This window comes from Teleopsis dalmanni, chromosome 1 (assembly GCF_002237135.1).
Source record: "Teleopsis dalmanni isolate 2A chromosome 1, ASM223713v2, whole genome shotgun sequence".
Classification (NCBI taxonomy): domain Eukaryota; kingdom Metazoa; phylum Arthropoda; class Insecta; order Diptera; family Diopsidae; genus Teleopsis; species Teleopsis dalmanni.
In genome coordinates, this window is record NC_051846.1 from 77,834,793 (window position 1) to 77,852,988 (window position 18,196).

The 18,196-nt window shown below is 33.0% G+C and overlaps 2 protein-coding genes and 1 long non-coding RNA gene across 10 annotated transcripts in view; 2 read left to right on the top strand and 1 right to left on the bottom strand.

Moving 5' to 3' along the window:
• Nucleotides 1–3,905, bottom strand: part of LOC119686683 — a 35,839-nt gene extending 31,934 nt beyond the window's left edge. For 5 of the 7 annotated variants that reach the window (XM_038101115.1, XM_038101113.1, XM_038101114.1 and 2 more), the window contains exons 1-4: nucleotides 3,791–3,828; nucleotides 3,626–3,717; nucleotides 3,300–3,464; nucleotides 160–414 (exon numbers count right to left, since the gene is read on the bottom strand). In XM_038101115.1, coding sequence (XP_037957043.1) covers nucleotides 160–414; nucleotides 3,300–3,464; nucleotides 3,626–3,641 — 436 coding nt within the window. In that variant the 5' untranslated portion in view covers nucleotides 3,642–3,717; nucleotides 3,791–3,828. Of the gene's footprint in view, nucleotides 1–159; nucleotides 415–3,299; nucleotides 3,465–3,625; nucleotides 3,718–3,790 lie in introns of all 7 variants that reach the window. The other 2 variants (XM_038101110.1, XM_038101111.1) reach the window with 2 other exon arrangements.
• Nucleotides 3,906–4,782: 877 nt separating this feature from the next.
• Nucleotides 4,783–11,282, top strand: LOC119686835. 2 transcript variants are annotated; one of them, XR_005253067.1, is made up of 4 exons: nucleotides 4,783–4,884; nucleotides 4,990–5,081; nucleotides 5,575–5,576; nucleotides 9,602–9,673. It is a non-coding gene; the product is annotated as an uncharacterized LOC119686835 (long non-coding RNA). The 2 variants fall into 2 exon arrangements; XR_005253066.1 differs by lacking the exons at nucleotides 5,575–5,576; nucleotides 9,602–9,673 and adding an exon at nucleotides 11,203–11,282.
• Nucleotides 11,283–11,375: 93 nt separating this feature from the next.
• On the top strand, nucleotides 11,376–12,038 carry LOC119686819 (the record flags this gene model as incomplete). Its single annotated transcript, XM_038101119.1, is given in 3 exon segments — nucleotides 11,376–11,506; nucleotides 11,563–11,667; nucleotides 11,739–12,038. Coding segments are annotated over 3 exon segments (474 nt in total). The 5' UTR covers nucleotides 11,376–11,405.
• Nucleotides 12,039–18,196: the final 6,158 nt, after the last annotated feature.

The following is an 18,196-nucleotide window of genomic DNA, read 5'->3' on the forward strand; positions in this document are numbered from 1 at the left end:
ACCTGAACTGCGATATAAAGTACTCATAGTGGATATAGAGATATTTATTTTACTCTATTGGAATGAAAAATTTAATTTAATTTAATTTAATTTAATTTTATTTAATTTAATTAAATTTAATAAGTATATAAGAGCTTAGGCAACAAAGAAAGTGCTTACCAAGAACTTCATCTGGCAACGTTGAATAATTATTGTCCCAAATCTCATTATTATCGTAGTCATCGACAATTCCCAAATATAATTCCTCAGCTAACTCTGAAGCATTATTTTGATTCCCTTCGCTATTTCCTGATTCAACTGCCGTTTCCAAAAATGGTGACGGGTTATTTTCGTAAGGTTCTGTCATCACCATATAGTTGAACAAATCTTGTAATGCAAGCCCATGCGTAGTTGTTTCAGTATAGACCCCAAGTTCTACAAAAAACATAGTTACTAGTTGAGATAACCAGAGAATACATTGAAAATAACTGTGTTATGATGTATAGTTACAGTGATAGAATACATATAATAGAATATGATGGTTTCCAATTGTCTTAAAATGAGCAACGTGAGTTCGTACACCAATTATCGTGCATTAACTCACATAGAAAGTGTTTTCAAATGAGTGAAGTATATCGTGGTCCTCTCAAATGAAATGTTCAATCAATAGTGTTTGCACTAAATGCATTCTCGTGCGTGGAATAACATTAGGGTTATTCACGAGTTCGAGTAACAAGTTTGGTAAGCGAGTAAAAGTACAACCAGGTACGTTAACTCATGAACACACCTCATTGTGTTGATTTGTTAACGACAGCTATTAAAGACAGCTGTGTTCTAATGAATTTTTAAATTACTGTGAAAACAAAATAGATACTCATATATAAATATCAATATTATGCCAAAGTGCCATTTTGATAAAAAATAGTCTAAACAGACTATCCTGGAAGACGTAGGAGATATGGTCCGATGCGGTTTTGAGTATTGGCACTGTAGACACATTTTCAAATGGCCATATCTCAAGCTCTGTAAATGGTAGGAACTTGAATATTGCTGCGTTTTAAAGATAATTGATTGAAATTTTAAGAAATTGCTTACACAATTAAAATTGTTTATATTTATTTACTTATATTAACCGTTAAATTTCAAAAAAAAATTTATTTCTAAACACCTCCCCAGAATTTTTATATTTTATTTAGATTCAGTTTTAAATTTTACTGCGAAATAAAAATTTTCAGAATGGCATTATTTTTTAAAATTTTAAAAAATTTTTTTTTCGAAGAATATACTACAAATATTCTTATATAATATTTTTAATTTCGATTAGTAATAAAATTCTACATAAAACCCAAAAATTTCAGGACGATATTGTCCTTAAAAGTATTTTAATAAATTGATTTATCATTTAATAAATTAATTTATATTTCCAGTGTGATTTTGCTTTTAGAAGTAATTTAAAAAAATTAATTTATCAGGCGTCCCTCACGTTACTCATACGCCCCATAATACCATTAAATCAATTTTCCAACAAAATGAACACAAAAACGTTTATTTTTTATTTCTAAATTGAGTTCATCATTAAATTTTACATAAAATATTAACACTTTAAATTAGTTCCGCATCATCTCTATTTTTAAGTTACGAATTTTAAAATAATTAAAACATTTTATGAACTTTTTTCTTACATTCATGAATCAAAAAATTAATTAGTTCCAGACTAGCTGAACTACCCACATAACTGCAGCACATATTTACACCTACCTCTTCGGTGAAGTGTAATTCTTCTACAGTTGGAAAAATACTCTGAACAGGTAAGAAATGTTATAGGAAATAGACTATAAAGAATACGATATGAAATGTTTAGGTACCCCTTAACATCATCGAATTTGATAAAAAATGTTGACTGTGTCACAAAAGTAAACTTCGAACAATTCGCATTACAAAATGATCCTCCATCCATTACAAATATTATCCTGTTCCGTCGCCAGAAATAGGTGAACTAAAAAAACCGTTCCCCTCTCTTTTATAAAACAGAGAAAAGAAGAGATGATATTACAGTAATACTTCATCGATATCTGCAAATTAATTTTATAAGAACTGATTTAGTTCTTAAAAAAACTTTTTTTTTGGTTAATGTGACTTACATTATATCTATTCGATTGTTCCCAAAAATTTAAACTATGTGGGGTGTGTTCCTAATTTTAATATTAAATTGATTTGAGCTCACAAAAGCAATATTGGATCATAACTAAGTCATAGCTTGCTCGGATAATAATTTAACATATAATAGTCTAAGTAAACGCGTACGAAAATAATATAATAATAATGATCAATAAAGACTTGGGCTTCTCGTATAAAAATGCAAAAAGACATTTTGTTAAATACTTGCAGTATCGTCTTAAACGTTTTGAACAAATACTATAAATAAATAAACAATAAATAAGCAGTAATAATAATGAATAATATTAATACGCAAGAATACGAACTGTTACTGAGTTCTTCCTGTGCTGGATTTTTAATAAAAGATGGGAAGACTCAACGATATATAGGCATCTGTATGCAATCTGTTTTGAATCACGTTTCGATGAAAGGAAATCCAAAATTCTCATGGAGATACCCCGTAGAAATATCGATCTTGGTAGGTATACTTACGGGTCACTGTAAACTAGAAACCATGCCAGAAAATTAGGTCTCCCTTTCAATCAAGCCTGTCGCAGCTGTGGGGAAGACGATGAGAGTGCCTCTCATCTATTATGTTTTTGCCCACCTCATGCACAACAGCGACTCAACACTTTCTTGAAGAACTTGATCAATTACAAGACTTAACAGAAAATAACATTTCAGGCTTTGCCAAAGGTGATTATGTGATTTTAAACGCTGAGTTTTTTCTACATATAAGGTAACACAATGGGCCAATAGGCCTAAGTGAATCCACCAGAGATCGGCGGTATAACATAACCTAATGTGCAAGAACATTAAAAGCGGAATATGTACTACCATAACATAATCCACTAGTGTTGGATATTCAAGGTACGTAATCTATAGCTAGTATGCATTATTAAAACTTAATAATTTTTTATACTTTTCTACTGACAACTTGTATAAATGATAAGTCTTTAACGCGATACAAATAAATGTCCACTGAAATGAGAATGAAACTTTCCCATATAACAAATACCCATATGAAATATCCTAATGCATACACACTCAGAGAGGAATTTATAAAACTATTCATAGAAACTATAATACAATATTTGTTTCCGACTTTACGGTGGGTATTGGGTTAAGATATATAAACTTATAATTCTGTCAAATATGCAAACCATTTAATTCCTCTGTAGACTCTGCATCAATATTTTCGAATACTTCATTGTTTCCTGGTTCAACGCTAGTATTTTGATATGTTAGCTGCTTATTTTCGCTGCTTTCCATGGATGTCACTTCTTCTGTTGGTTGTTGACGGGTAGTATTACGATCGGCATTATTTTCTATTAAGGGAAACAGTTGTTAAGTGAATATAATACGAAAATATATTAAACATAGTACATTGTCACGTTAGAATATTAACACGCATTGTAATAGAAATGACTATATATTCCCATATAGGTGTTTGAAATTATATATACTAATGAAATGTAAAAGTACTCACTTTTTGGGTTTTCCATTGTTGTTAAACGCTATTTTTCAGTGTATTTTAAAATATTCAAATTAGTTTCACAATAGCATGTCTTCTCAACTTATCTGAAATTATCATTTATACATAGGGAAATATATTATTTAATAATCATCATGTAAGAAATAAATTAAGCCTTACACTTAAGCAGATTCATTCAATTAATACAAATTTTTTACCTTTCACTTCTATAGAAATTAAAATAACTGACGTTGTAATCAATATTTATTGCAGTCGGAAGTTTTCTTCACGTCAAATAATTATGAAATAATTATTATACAAAAAAAAAAAACAGTGTTGACAAACGAAAGAAAAATTATTTGACTTTAAACGTAACTATAATTTGATTGATTTAAATGTTGTCAAATTGATGAGATTGTGTGTCTCATCACGGCTCTATTTTCTGGTGTTAAACGTCAGAAAATAAATCTTCAAGATGGATCATATCATCGACGTATCAGTGCTGATTTGGTTCCAAGATTTGGAAGTGAATTCGTATTTCTTGCAAAAATTTTATGAATCTACAAATCTGTGTAAGCTTGTTCAATATTATAGTAGGATGTCATCATCTTCAACCAATAATAGTTCCCAATCAAGGTTAAAATAAATGTATCTATTTGATTCATGCTTTTCTTGACTTCAAAAGGTTGCACTATTTTTCTTAGTTTCAGACCTTTGAAATACAACTGGGTTAGTATTTAATTGTTAACAAATTGACAATTTTTTTCCATAAATGTTAAATCTTCTTTAAAAATTCATGAAAAGTATTCGTACATACAAATTCTACGCTTCTTAATCGGGATGGGTTAGGTATATCCATACAAAAGTCTCGAAAGTCCCAAACTTTCATATACATTATTGAGCTACACTGTTTTGGTCAACGTGATGAGACACATGAAGTCTTATAACTTTGACTACATTTAAATCAAAACTTTTCTCTTTCTCTCATTCTCAACTTACCAGTTTTTCATCCATGATTCTTATAACGCAAGATTTGTATATATTATATATTGCGTTGACAATCTGTGTTCAATATTCAGTAAATTACAGTTAAGTTTAAAGTTAAATAACTTTCTTTCGTTGTGCAACACTGTTTTTGTTCAATAACTATTTCATAATTATTTGTTGTAGAGAAAAGTTCTGACTGCAATAAATAGTTGACAGCGTCGGCCATATTATTTTCTATAGAAGTGCAAGGTAAAAAATTTGTATTAATTGAATGAATCTGCTTAAGTGTAGGGTTTAATTTATTTTTTACCTAAAATTATATTTAGAAAAAGCTTCAAGTACTTGATAATGAGTATATCATATATTTTCCAATAAATAAAAGATCATTTCAGATAAGTTGAGAAGACATGCTATTGTGAAACTAATTTGAATATTTTAAAATACACTGAAAAATAGCGCTTAACAACAATGGAAAACCCAAAAAGTGAGTACTTTTACTTTTCATTAGTATATATAATTTCAAACACCTACATGATATATGAGAATAAATAGTCTTTTCTAACTTAAGCCATTCTAATATAATTACATATGCCGAGCCTTATTACATTTCCCTTAAAAGAAAATAATACCGGTCGTCAAGTTTATAGGTATATCTTAACCCAATACCCACCGTAAAGTCGGAAACAAATATTGTATTATAGTTTCTATGAATAGTTTTATAAATTCCTCTCTGAGTGTGTATGCATTAGAATATTTCAATTTTTTAATTTCAGTTGACAATTTTTTGTATCGCGTTGAAGACTTATCATTTATATAAGTTGTCTGTAGTATAGTATAATATTTTATAAAAAAATTATTATGTTTTATGTGTTTTTGCATACTAACTATTCTATGTAAGAAATAAACGAGGTGCCGATATCAACTCTGATCACCACCTACTAGTTGGCAAAATACTAGTAAACCCAATAAGAATTCAGAAGTCAAGTAGCTCTACTAGAATCAAATACAAGATCTGTAAATTGAAAGCACCTGCTTCTACTGAGAACCTAAATCCCCAACATTGCTGGAACAAAATAAAAATGGCTATTAATGAAACCTGCATGAAAACTACAGGTAGAGAGTCAAATAATACCGAAGAGGACTTCATATCAGCACAAACCTGGATAATGATAGAACAACGAGCAAAATTAAAAAATGAGATAAATGCAATGAAGAAGCCTAATGATCGAAAGAGAGCATAAACGGAATAGTTACACCTGAACAAATGTGTCAAAAGGAAATTCGGGACGATAAGAAAAAATTCTCTAACAATATGGTAAATGAAGCGGAAAATGCAGCGGCATCAAATAATATGAAGAGTCTCTTTGGTATAACAAAGAAACTAACAGACGAGAGCGTCAAAAGAACCCTCTCTGTCAAGAATCTCTCTGATGAGCTATTGACAAACGTAAATAATTAGCTAAACCGATGGTGTTAACATTTTATTCAAATATTGAACCTATAACGCGAAGGTGTCGTGATAACGCAAAATGACAACATAAATGATTTGCCGATTAGGGTTGATCCTCCTTCAAAAAGAGAAATAACCAATGCAATAAAATTGCTGAAAAACAGAAAAGCTGCAGATTTTAACAATATTCCGGCCGAAGCCCTAAAAGTTGATATCTTACACCCACTCTTCAAAAACATTTGGAAAATAGAAACTTATTCATCCGACTAATTTCATGGCACTGTAGTCAAACTACCCAAAAAAGGAGACCTAAGTGACTGTAACTACTCTGAAGTACTACTACGACCAGAGCTAGCGGGTTTCAGAAGCGGAAGATCATGTGTTGACCATATTAACAGTCTTAGAATAATCATAGAACAATCGATAGAGATGCGATCCCTCCTTTATCTGCTTTTCATCGATTTTGAAAAGACGTTTGAGTCGTTAAATCGTAATTGCATGTGGGCAGAGTTGAGAAATATTGGTGTTTCGGCTAAAATAGTCTCCGTAATTGCAAAAAGCTACGATCAATTTAAGTGCGCAGTTTTACACGACAACAAACTGTCTAAGGCCTTTTGTACAATTTCAGGCGTACGTCAAGAATGCGTCCTTTCCCCACTGCTGCTTTTAGTTGTGCTTGATACAATGACCAAGTGTTTGGACTGTGTTGACGACAAATGCGAGTTGTCTTATCGGCTTGATGGTATGCAACAGAAACTTAATAACCTGTTTTTAGAGTCCTGCAAAGTCGGACTGAAAATAAATGCACAGAAAAGAAATCAGAATAAACAATCAAATCTCTTCTTTTCTCTGTTTTATAAAACAGAGAAAAACGGTTTTTTTGGTTCACCCATCTCTTGCGGCGGAATAGGATAATATTTGTAAAGGATGGAGGATCATTTTGTAATGTGAATTGTTCAAAGTTTACTTTTGTGACATAGTTATGTTAACATAGTCAACATTTTTTACCAAATTCGATGATGTTTAGGGGTACCTAAACACTTCATATCGTATTCTTTATAGTCTATTACCTATAACCTTTCTTACCTGTTCAGAGTATTTTTCCAACTGTAGAAGAATTACACTTCACCGAAGAGGTAGGTGTAAATTTGTGCTGCAGTTATGTGGGTAGTTCAGCTAGTCTGGAACTAATTAATTTTTTGATTCATCAATGTAAGAAAAAAGTTCATAAAACGTTTTAATTATTTTAAAATTCGTAACTTAAAAACAGAGATGATGCGGAACTAATTTAAAGTGTTAATATTTTATGTAAAATTTAATGATAAACTCAATTTAGAAATAAAAAATAAACGTTTTTGTGTTCATTTTGTTGGAAAATTGATTTAATGGTATTATGGGGCGTATGAGTAACTTGAGGGACGCCTGATAAATTAATTTTATTAAATTACTTCTAAAAGCAAAATCCCACTGGAAATAATAATTAATTTATTAAATGATAAATCAATTTATTAAAATACTTTTAAGGACAATATCGTCCTGAAATTTTTGGGTTTTATGTAGAAGTTTATTACTAATCGAAATTAAAAATATTATATAAGAATATTTGTAGTATATTCTTCGAAAAAAAAATTTTTTTAAATTTTAAAAAATAATGCCAGCCTGAAAATTTTTATTCCGCAGTAAAATTTAAAACTAAATCTAAATAAAATATAAAAATTCTGGGGAGGTGTTTAGAAATAAATTTTTTTTTGAAATGTAACGGTTAATATAAGTAAATAAATATAAACAATTTGATTTGTGTAAACAATTTCTTAAAATTTCAATCAATTATCTTTAAAACGCAGCAATATTCAAGTTCCTACCATTTACAGAGCTTGAGATATGGCCATTTGAAAATGTGGCTACAGTGCCAATACTCAAAACCGCATCGGACCATATCTCCTAGGTCTTCTTATTTTATGAACGGAGCTCATAAAAAAATTTCAGCCAAATCTGAGATGATGAGGACCAAATCCGTCCGGTTTGTAAAAGAATGACACATATGGCATAATAAAACCTTATAAATTATGTCCAATTTTAAACATTAATAAATATTATTAAATATTATATTTCATTAAGTAATTTTATTCTGTTTAGACTATTTTTTATCAAAATGGCACTTTGGCATAATATTGATATTTATATCAGTATCTATTTTGTTTTCACAATAATTTACAAATTCATTAGACAGCTGTCGTTAACAAATCAACACAATGAGGTGTGTTCACGAGTTAGCGTAACTAGTTGCACTTTTACTCCCTTACCAAGCTTGTTACTCGAACTCGTGAATAACCCTAATATTATTCTACGCACGAGGATGCATTTAGTGCAAATACTCTTGACTGAACATTTCATTTGAGAGGACCACGATATACTTCACTCATTTAAAAACACTTTCTATGTGAATTAATGCACGATGATTAGTGTACGAACTCACGTTGCATATTTTAAGACAATTGGAAACCATCATATTCTATCTTATGTATTCTATCACTATAACAGTTATTTTCAATGTATTCCCTGGTTATCTCAACTAGTAACTATGTTTTTTGTAGAACTTGGGGTCTATACTGATACAACTACGCATGGGCTTGCATTACAAGATTTGTTCAACTATATGATGATGACAGAACCTTACGAAAATGACTTGCCACCATAAAATGATCACAAATTTTTATATATGATGGGCTGAATGAAATTTACATTTTTGTATTCGGGTGGTCCAGTTTAACTACGATCTGTTACGTTTGGTTAAATTTTAAACTTGTTTCTGAGAACATGATCTTTCAAAATATATCCTATGCTCCCAATAACTTTAGATTGCATCGAGTGTGTCATTTTCATCAAAATTACAATACGTCAATTACTTTTCAATTCTAAACTGTCGATGAGGCAGTTTTGAATTGCTTTTGTATACATATAATCTACAAGTAATCGTGACTTGAATTAATCTGAAATATGTGGCATCTTTTAACTAAGATAGAATCTAAGTTGTTGAGGGAGAATTCTGAAATCAGAATTGTGAAATAGTATCAATTGCTGCAGTAGTAAGCGTGTTCTGGAATAACATTCCTGGATAAGCTAGCAGATATACAATTTAATAATTTCATATTAGAGCTTTAAATATTTATTTTTATATGTGTATATATTGTGTAATATACACATTGTTTGAGAGGAGCGTCTCAACTTAGTCATTGACTGAATTGGTAAGACCCTACCGTGAATGTTTTAAATATTTTAATCAAATCCATCCCTCATCTTAAAACATTCGTAACTAAATGGTGTATGTCCACTGTTAGTTCGTAGACGTCCATACTACTCAACAGACATAAATACTGTTCTGTTTGAAAAACGAAACCACAGATATGAACTGATAGTACCGTAAAGGAAACAAAAGTTGGCGTCCCATTAATAACCCAAAATAGTATATCATAGGTATCACAATTTTGTTCAATATATTTTATATATTTTAGTGAATGTAGTGTATTTTAACGAATAACTATATCTGTTTATAGAAAACAATCTTCGCCGTAAGAAAACTACTAATCAACGGAAAAAACAAAAAGCAGATACTGAACAGATAACAACAGAACCATTCGGAAGTAAGTTATCACCATTTTTGGACAGGCTTATTAAATCGGGACACATTAAGGAATTTGAAAGTGACTCTTCGGAGTCAGAATCTTCAGAGGCTCTTGATGGTAAGAAAGAGAACGTTTCATTTTAACTTTTAAATTGAGTGGTATCGGTTTTGTGACGTAAATGTGTGATTCGATGTGTTACTCATCAATGTACACTTGCTTATTAAATACTACAACTGTCATTATTCTTTGTTCCATATTGCATTTAGCTTACTGTAATCATTGAATGCAACTAGTAAATATACTTAAGACTAACAAGCATTTTTAGTTTGATAAATTATAAATATTTATACTAACGTTTTATTACTTATTGAGGTCAAAGGGTATTATACGTCTTAATCTTGGTACTGAGTTAGTGCGTTGACTAATTGTAAAATTTCTGCATTTTCATGTCACGTAATTTTCGAACCGTGAAGAACAGCATACGTTTTTATGACGTCCTTGAGAGGTTTTATTATTAGGTCACGATGTAGGTCTGTACCATGAATGTACCAGGGTGCATTTTTAAAATTTCTTAGGACTATGTTTTGGAAACGTTGTATTATCATAACATTACTCTTATTGATGCATTTATATAACTGTATACCGTATGTCCATTTAAGATTTCAATGTAAACTATTTTATCTGGTTGAACTTTAGCTCAAGTTCTTTTTTTTCTTCTTCACATGCTTTTTTCAACGTAGTTTAGCGTCTAGGGTCATGCCCAAGTATGTTGCTGTATTCACATAAAAGAGAGACCTTTTTATTCATAAAGTCAACGCGTACCGATTTGGTATTGTTAAGCATGAGTCGCCATTGTTTCGTCCACCGATGAACATTATTAATGGCCAGCTAGAGGGTTTTAGTTGATTCCATTTCATTAGAACCAATTGAAAGTACAGCTGTATTATTAGCAGACGTAGCAATTTTACAAGTTTCTGTTACTGGGATATCATTATCAAACAGAAGAAAGAGTATGGGACCAAGGACTCTTCCCTGTGGAACAGTCGTTTTAATTCCCTTTAGTTTTGAGTAGCAGTTTACCTCGAAAATATTTATTTGTTAAGAGCAAAATATTGTTCTGGCAATTGTATATAAGACCTTTATGCCACACCTTGTCACACCTGTGATATATCAAGGAACACTGCCGAGCACACTTTCTTCTTTTCCAAACAGTTCTCTATTAAGTTACTAATTCGACGGACTGGTTCAATGGTTGAGTGGTTGGTTCTAAAGCTTAATTAATGATTTTGAATCAGGTTTTGTTTTTCTATAGAATTTGATAGTCACTTCTTAAACAACAAAATAGATAGTAACGATATGGGTGTATAGGAAGAAACCTCATATGCAGCTTACTTCAGATACTTTCCAAAAGGAAGGTATGTATCGCAGTTTGAAGCATGTGTTGATAAAAAATGTCAAAACTTTGTAGGTATTTTTTGGCAAGTTTCCAAATTAAAATTGACTTAAATTTTATTTTTAACTTCTTCTTATAGAAGAGACTGCATCCGAAGGTACTGGTGATAAAGAGGATAATAAGCGGAAAGTAAGAAAAAGAAAAATAAAACGCGCTAAAAAGATGATAATTGAGTCTGAATCCGAGTCTGAATCAAGTTCATGCTTTAGTTATACAACGACTAAAGAGGAATGCAAACCTAATAATATATAAGAATAAGCACTAAACAATAAAACGAAGAAGATGACGTCCTTTAATACTAGAGCCAAAACAAAATTTATTTCACCACCAGCATGGCTTAAGCCGAAATACGATTGTGCAGATCTGAGACTACCCGAATTATTGTAAATTATTATTTAGATATCATAATAAAGAGGCGTTAATTTTCAATATTTTATAGTCTGTATTTAAAAAGGAAACTAAGGGCTATCGATGCCGAAATTAAAAAATTTCTAAAAAAGTCTAAAAAGAAACAATTCAGAACTCGTGAACTTAAATGGAAAATGTAAGTAATATCTGGACGCCTTCATTTCTTTATCGAAATATAATAATAAGATTCCTCATTTTTATCCTTAGCCGAAACATTATTCTCGATATGAAAAAGGTTGATAATATGAGTTACTCGTTAGCGCATTATAGTATTCCAGTTAATTTCCTCCGAAAGGTCAATGAAAATTTAGCTTGTGGTTTGCCTGTACTTAATAACATTCAACGTCCTATACCTGAAATGACACTCCACAGCAAACTCTGCAAAGTTTTCCTTAAATGCGGATGGATATTTCTTAAAAGAACGTTTCCTGAAGAAGGCTATAAGTGTAGTTTATATCGACAAATTAGAAAATAATTTTTGTATATTATAAGAAATATTTTTTTTGATTCTAGATATAAAAGGATGTAATAATTTAAATTTTAAATACGCATAAATAAAAAAAATAAAGTAATAATAATAATAAGTGATAATAATTTCTGTATAGTAAAATATTATATTCTTGTACAGTATATGAGGTATATTTTCTCAGTTCTTCTTTGTAGAAACCGAATCGCACTTCTTAATATGTGGAATAGAGCACAGCAAACAAATGCCAGAAGCATGGAAATGTAGTTTCATCTTCCAAGTCTATAAGAAAGGCAACAAACTTAAATGCGGTAACTACAGATCAATTTCGCTGCTCGATGATGGCTATAAAACTAAATGGAATTTTTGCAACACCTTTTAAGAAGGGAGTCCCCAATTTCCACTCATTCTAATTGTCTTAAAATTTTTTTAATTTTTCATTATTTATTTTGTCCCTTATTAAGGAATTCACGTTCGGTCAAAAGCATTATTTTACAGAATTTAGCAGAAATTCTTTGTGCGCGACTTATATTTTTATTCACTTCGGTAAATAAAAAAAATAAAATACAAACAAATTCTAATTTTTATTAAAATTTTATTTTATTTTATTTGGTTTTTAAAATAACGAATTTTATTATAAAATTATTTAATAATTATATATTCGTTCACTTAGGTGGAATCTTAAGACTAAATTCTAAATACAAAATCAATATCTTATATACTACTTACAAATCATAATTGGCGAAAGTGGATGAGAGGTAACAATAAAAATTTGGTAACCTGTTGACAAATGAGGGTCATTACATTGTTTATGTGAAATGCTGATGCAGCTTGAGAAATGCTCAAATGCAATAGATTTTGTAATGGAAATTACTATGAATTAAAATATTGTTTTAATATTTTAATGATTTAGAAATTTGAATTTGGAGCAGTGAAATTAGGAAATTTTGTTTTGCTTATTAAGAGGAAGTTAAAGTATCGTGGGATAAAATATTATTTCGATACTTTAATTGTTCTGCAACTAGAATAGTTACCAAGAATTACGTTTTGTAATTAATATTTGGAAAGTGTCGATTGAAACAAATTTGGCAATATGGGAAGTGTACCGTGGGATAGATAATTATTTGCGACACTTATGAGACATGTACTGTCGAATTTTGCAATTGATACAAATTTGATCACGTAGACCAATTAATTGGAATATTGTGAAGTGTTGGCGGAGCCAATGACATAACCCGCGTGGTTTCAGAAATATTGTTCACCCAAGAGAGAGGTCCGCTTAACAGGGGTATTTTTTAGGAGAGTTTTGTAATTACACTGTAATTACATTTTTAAAACAAAATATTGGATATTTAAGTTTCGATTTAAACTCTCCATCCATTGTTGAATGTTGGCGATCACATCTATTAAATTTGTTTATTCCTCTAATTTATTTAATTAATTAATATATATATTTATTTATTCATTTACTTATTTATTAATTTATTTATTAACTTATGTGTTTATTTATGTATTCATTAAATTATTTATTTATTTATTAACTAATTTATTTACTAAATAAGTTGCTTATTTATTTTTTTATTTAAATATTTATTTTTTTATTTATTTATGTATTAATTAATTTATTAACTTATTTGTTTATTTACGTATTCATTAAATTATTTATTTATTTATTAACTAATTTATTTTATCACAATGGACCTGTAGGCCTAAGTGGATCCCCCTGGGTTCGCCGGTACAACCTAACTAATTTATTTACTCAATAAGTTATTTTTTTATTTTTTTATTTATTTATGCATTAATATATTTATTTATTTAAATTTATGTAATTATTTATTTATATATTTATTTACTTATTTATTTATTTACTAATTTATTTATTTCTTTTTTTTTATTAATTTACTTATTTATTTCTTTATTTTTTTTATTTATTTACTTATTTATTTATTTATGAATTAATTTTTTTGTATATTTATTTATTTATGATTTATTTATTGTTTTATTTATTTATTTCTTTATTTAGTTATTTTATTACTTGGGTTCGTGTTCTCAATGAACAGGGTATGGTCATGCGCAAAACATCAGCCTATGCCTTACCAAGACCATGGTGCGTGGTACTTTATCACACCCTTCTCGAGGTGAACCTGTTTGTAGTTGATAATTTCATTGACTCAACAGAACACTATGGATCTAGAGAGGAAAACTCGATAAAACCCGTAATCTCCGGTGTTATTCGACCCGTGCCGATGAGATGAATGGCACTACGTTAGTTTGTCTCTAAACGGAGACCTCCGGATATCTGGCGCCCTCCGGTTGTAACTTAGCCTTGTCCGGGTATAGCGGATCTCTGCCCGGATCGACTCTCCTTTCTCCGCAACTCGTGGGTTTAAAATATGAACCAAAACAATAAAAATTTACAAAAATCAAGCTCGGTTAAACCAAGCTCTTCTGGAACGGCTAGTTCCAAGGTACCTACCGCAACTTCTAGCGGTAATAACAGGGTACCTCCTAATAAACCAGGAATCTCCACGCGTTCTGGCCCTTCTGCATGGTCGGGCTCTCCATCCAGGAGAATTTATAAAGAACGGCGAGCGGCGACTAGGCTGCTCGAGAGATATGGTAATGTCTCGGTTACGTCCGAGTCTCTTAAGGCTAGATTAGCCTGGGCCAAACGGGTCCTTGATACTTCTAAGGAAGTCAAAAAGGAACCTGTACCGAAGCGCCAGCGCTCATTAGATGAGTCAGCTTCGAAGCCAGATGCCAAAAAGGCAAAATTTCGTGGCAACGCCACCACTACTAAGTCCTTTAGCGACACGCTGAAGGGCTCCATCATAATGGCGGTCATTGATGAAAATGATCCAGATGGCACTATTAATCCTGAAAAATGGGATCAAATTGAGCGAAAGCTCCTTGACTTGTTCCTCGAAGTTCTTAAGGAATTTCCAGGTACAATTCCCAAATGTCGCGACGGTGGATGGTTTCAGGGCCATGTGAAACTAGTCGCCTGCGTTGATCAGCGTTCTGTTGATCTCTTTCGCATTGCCATCTCCAGAATGGGTGAGGTCTGGCCAGGCGCAAAGCTTAAAGTCGTTGCCAAGGAACAAATTCCTGGCCGACCTAGGGCGCGTTCCTGGATTCCAGCCGAACCATCCGACCCTCAGCGGATTCTGGAGCTAATTCAGGTGGGAAACCCTGATCTAAATACGTCCACGTGGAAGGTCACCAAGCTGGAAGAAGCCAAAGGCAAGTTTAGGTCGGTCAGTTTTGTGATCGACAAAGCCTCTCTGGCCATTTTGGCGCGATCTGGTGGCGTTTTAAATTACGGTTTTTTCCCCATAACTATGAGGGTCTACAAAAAAGATGAGGAGCAATCCTCGTCTGATGTACGGGAATCAGCGGCAATTTCTCAACACACTGCTGATCCCTTGTCGAAAGTGGGCAACATTAAGCCTGCTTCAATGACCGAAGTGGGTCCGGTTATTCCATCTGAAGACTCACCTGTGTGCATGGACATTTCAATGTCTGCTCCTTCGCCAGCTCACTCAATTACATCAGAGGAGAGCATAGGCATGCGCTATCTTTTCGATGAAGAGGAACTCCTAATGAGTAATGACTCTGAGGAGGATAGTGCTTTTGATGTCACTGTGGTGGAGAAAAATGGATCCACACATACTAAAGATGCGGGTACAGCAAATTAACCTGCATCATAGCAAGGCTGCATCCGCCAGTCTACTGCAACGCCTCAGCAACAACGAGGCTGATATGGTCCTGATACAAGAACCACGGATTTATAAGGATCTTGTGTGCGGAATCAGGGCTAGTAACTACAACCTATTTTATGCGGTAAATAAGGGTAAGCCTAGGTCCTGCATAGTGGTTAATAAAAAATTTAATGCTCTCTTACTTTCGCAATATAGTGATGGTGACCAAACCGCAGTAAGTATCGAGGGCTCCTGGGGCCAAATATGGGCAGTATCTGCATATCTGGCACATGACCATGCCATACTACCATCGAATGTCCTGATACAGCTAACAAGCAGCGCCAGGAGACTCGGGGTAGAGCTTCTAATAGGCTGCGATGCCAACGCTCATCATGAGATTTGGGGCAGCTCAAATACCAATGAAAGAGGTGAGTTACTTTTTGATTTTGTATTTAGTAACAATCTGTTCATCTGCAATGATGGCAATAAGCCAACTTTTATTACAAAAAACAGGCAGGAAATGTTAGATGTCACTCTTGCTACTGCTAGGCTTCACGAATCGGTCAAGAACTGGAAAGTGTCCACTCAACACTCGTTCTCAGACCACATGATTCTAGAATTCACCTTAACCTTAGATGAATCGAACATCTACAATCAAAAAACGTTTAGAAATGTTAAAAACACAAACTGGACGAATTATAATGCAGCTCTAAGTGAGCTGCTTTTAACCACTTCCTTCGATCCCCCTGGGAACACTTTTGATCTAGACAATAAAGTCCAAGATCTCACCTCAGTGCTCAACGAAGCCTTCAGTTATGCTTGTCCCCTCACACAACCTAGTAGGAAATGTAACCCACCTTGGTGGAATAAACATCTAGATCTTTTACGAAAGGAGTGTAGGAGACTCTTCAACAGAGCAAAACTATATAATAATGAGAGTGATTGGCTGAATTACAAAACCTCTCTGAAAGAATATAAGAAAAATCTACGTAGGTCCAAGAGGGACACTTGGCAATCGTACTGTCAAGAAATAAATACCAATTCTGAAACCTCTAGACTGCGTAAAATCTTATCCAAAAGTCCATCTGTCCCAGAGTTACTCAAAAAATCTGACGGGACATGGTGCAATAATAGTAGCGAATCTTTACAATTACTACTAGATACTCACTTTCCGGGATCTTCTACTTCGGTAGCTGCATCCTCAGAGTGCCCTAATCTCTCACCGGTTAACTCTATTAAGGTTAACCTGCAGATCGTCAAATGGGCTATTTTTAGCTTTAAACCCTACAAATCACCAGGACCGGATGGTATTCATCCAATTGAGCTCCAGAATTCGTGGGAGTTAATACACAACCGGCTTTTGGCAATTTTTAGACATTGTTTCTTATTCAACTATGTTCCAATTAAATGGAGGGAGGTTAGGGTAGTTTTTATACCCAAAGCAGGTAAAACCTCGCACCATAACCCCAATGAACTCCGTCCTATAAGCCTCTCCTCTTTCATGTTGAAGGCTCTTGAAAGAATAATAGACGTAGAAGTAAGGCGTGCTGTAAGCCCCAACCAGTGGTCCCCCTCACAGCATGCCTACACTAAGGGAAAATCTACAGAGACAGCTCTCCACTCCCTCACTTACAGAATAGAAAAATCCATAAAACTCAAAGAATTTTGTATGGTTGCTTTTGTAGATATTGAAGGGGCCTTTAACAATATACTCCCGAGTGCAATAGTAAGCGCGATCTCGCGTCTGGGTGTTGATGATGCGCTCATTGGTTTTATAAATCAGCTTCTAACTGGCAGACTCATTGAAGCAACGATGGGCTCATCAACGGCATGCAGAAGGGTAAATAGAGGTACCCCCCAAGGAGGAGTACTCTCCCCTCTCCTTTGGAACATAGTGGTGAATGAACTGCTAATACAACTGAAGGCGGAGGGATGCGAAACTATTGCATACGCGGATGATATTGCGATAACGGTCACCGGAAAATATACTACCACTCTTAGGGATATTCTACAAAATGGTCTTAATATCCTAAACAATTGGACACAAAAATGTGGCCTTGGGGTGAATCCCAATAAAACTGAAATCGTAGTTTTCACAAGAAAACATACGGTCCCGAATCTTTCTCCACCCTCTCTACGAGGTTCTGTGATACATGTAAAGGAGGAAGCCAAATTTTTAGGTATAGTTTTCGACAGGAAACTCATTTGGAAGAAAAACACTCTAGAGCGTGCAAGAAAAGCCAATGTTGCGCTTCTTCTATGTCAGAAAGCTATTGGTAAGAAGTGGGGTCTTCAACCTCGCATCACCCAATGGCTATATATAGCTGTTATTAGGCCCATATTGATGTATGGTATTACGGTATGGTGGACAGCTCTTGATAAATCTTCGTACTGCTCAGTACTTAACAGGATTCAGCGAAGAGCTGAACTCTGTATTAGCGGGGCGCTATGCACCACACCATCCATTGCACTAGATTTGATGCTTCAGTTACTGCCAA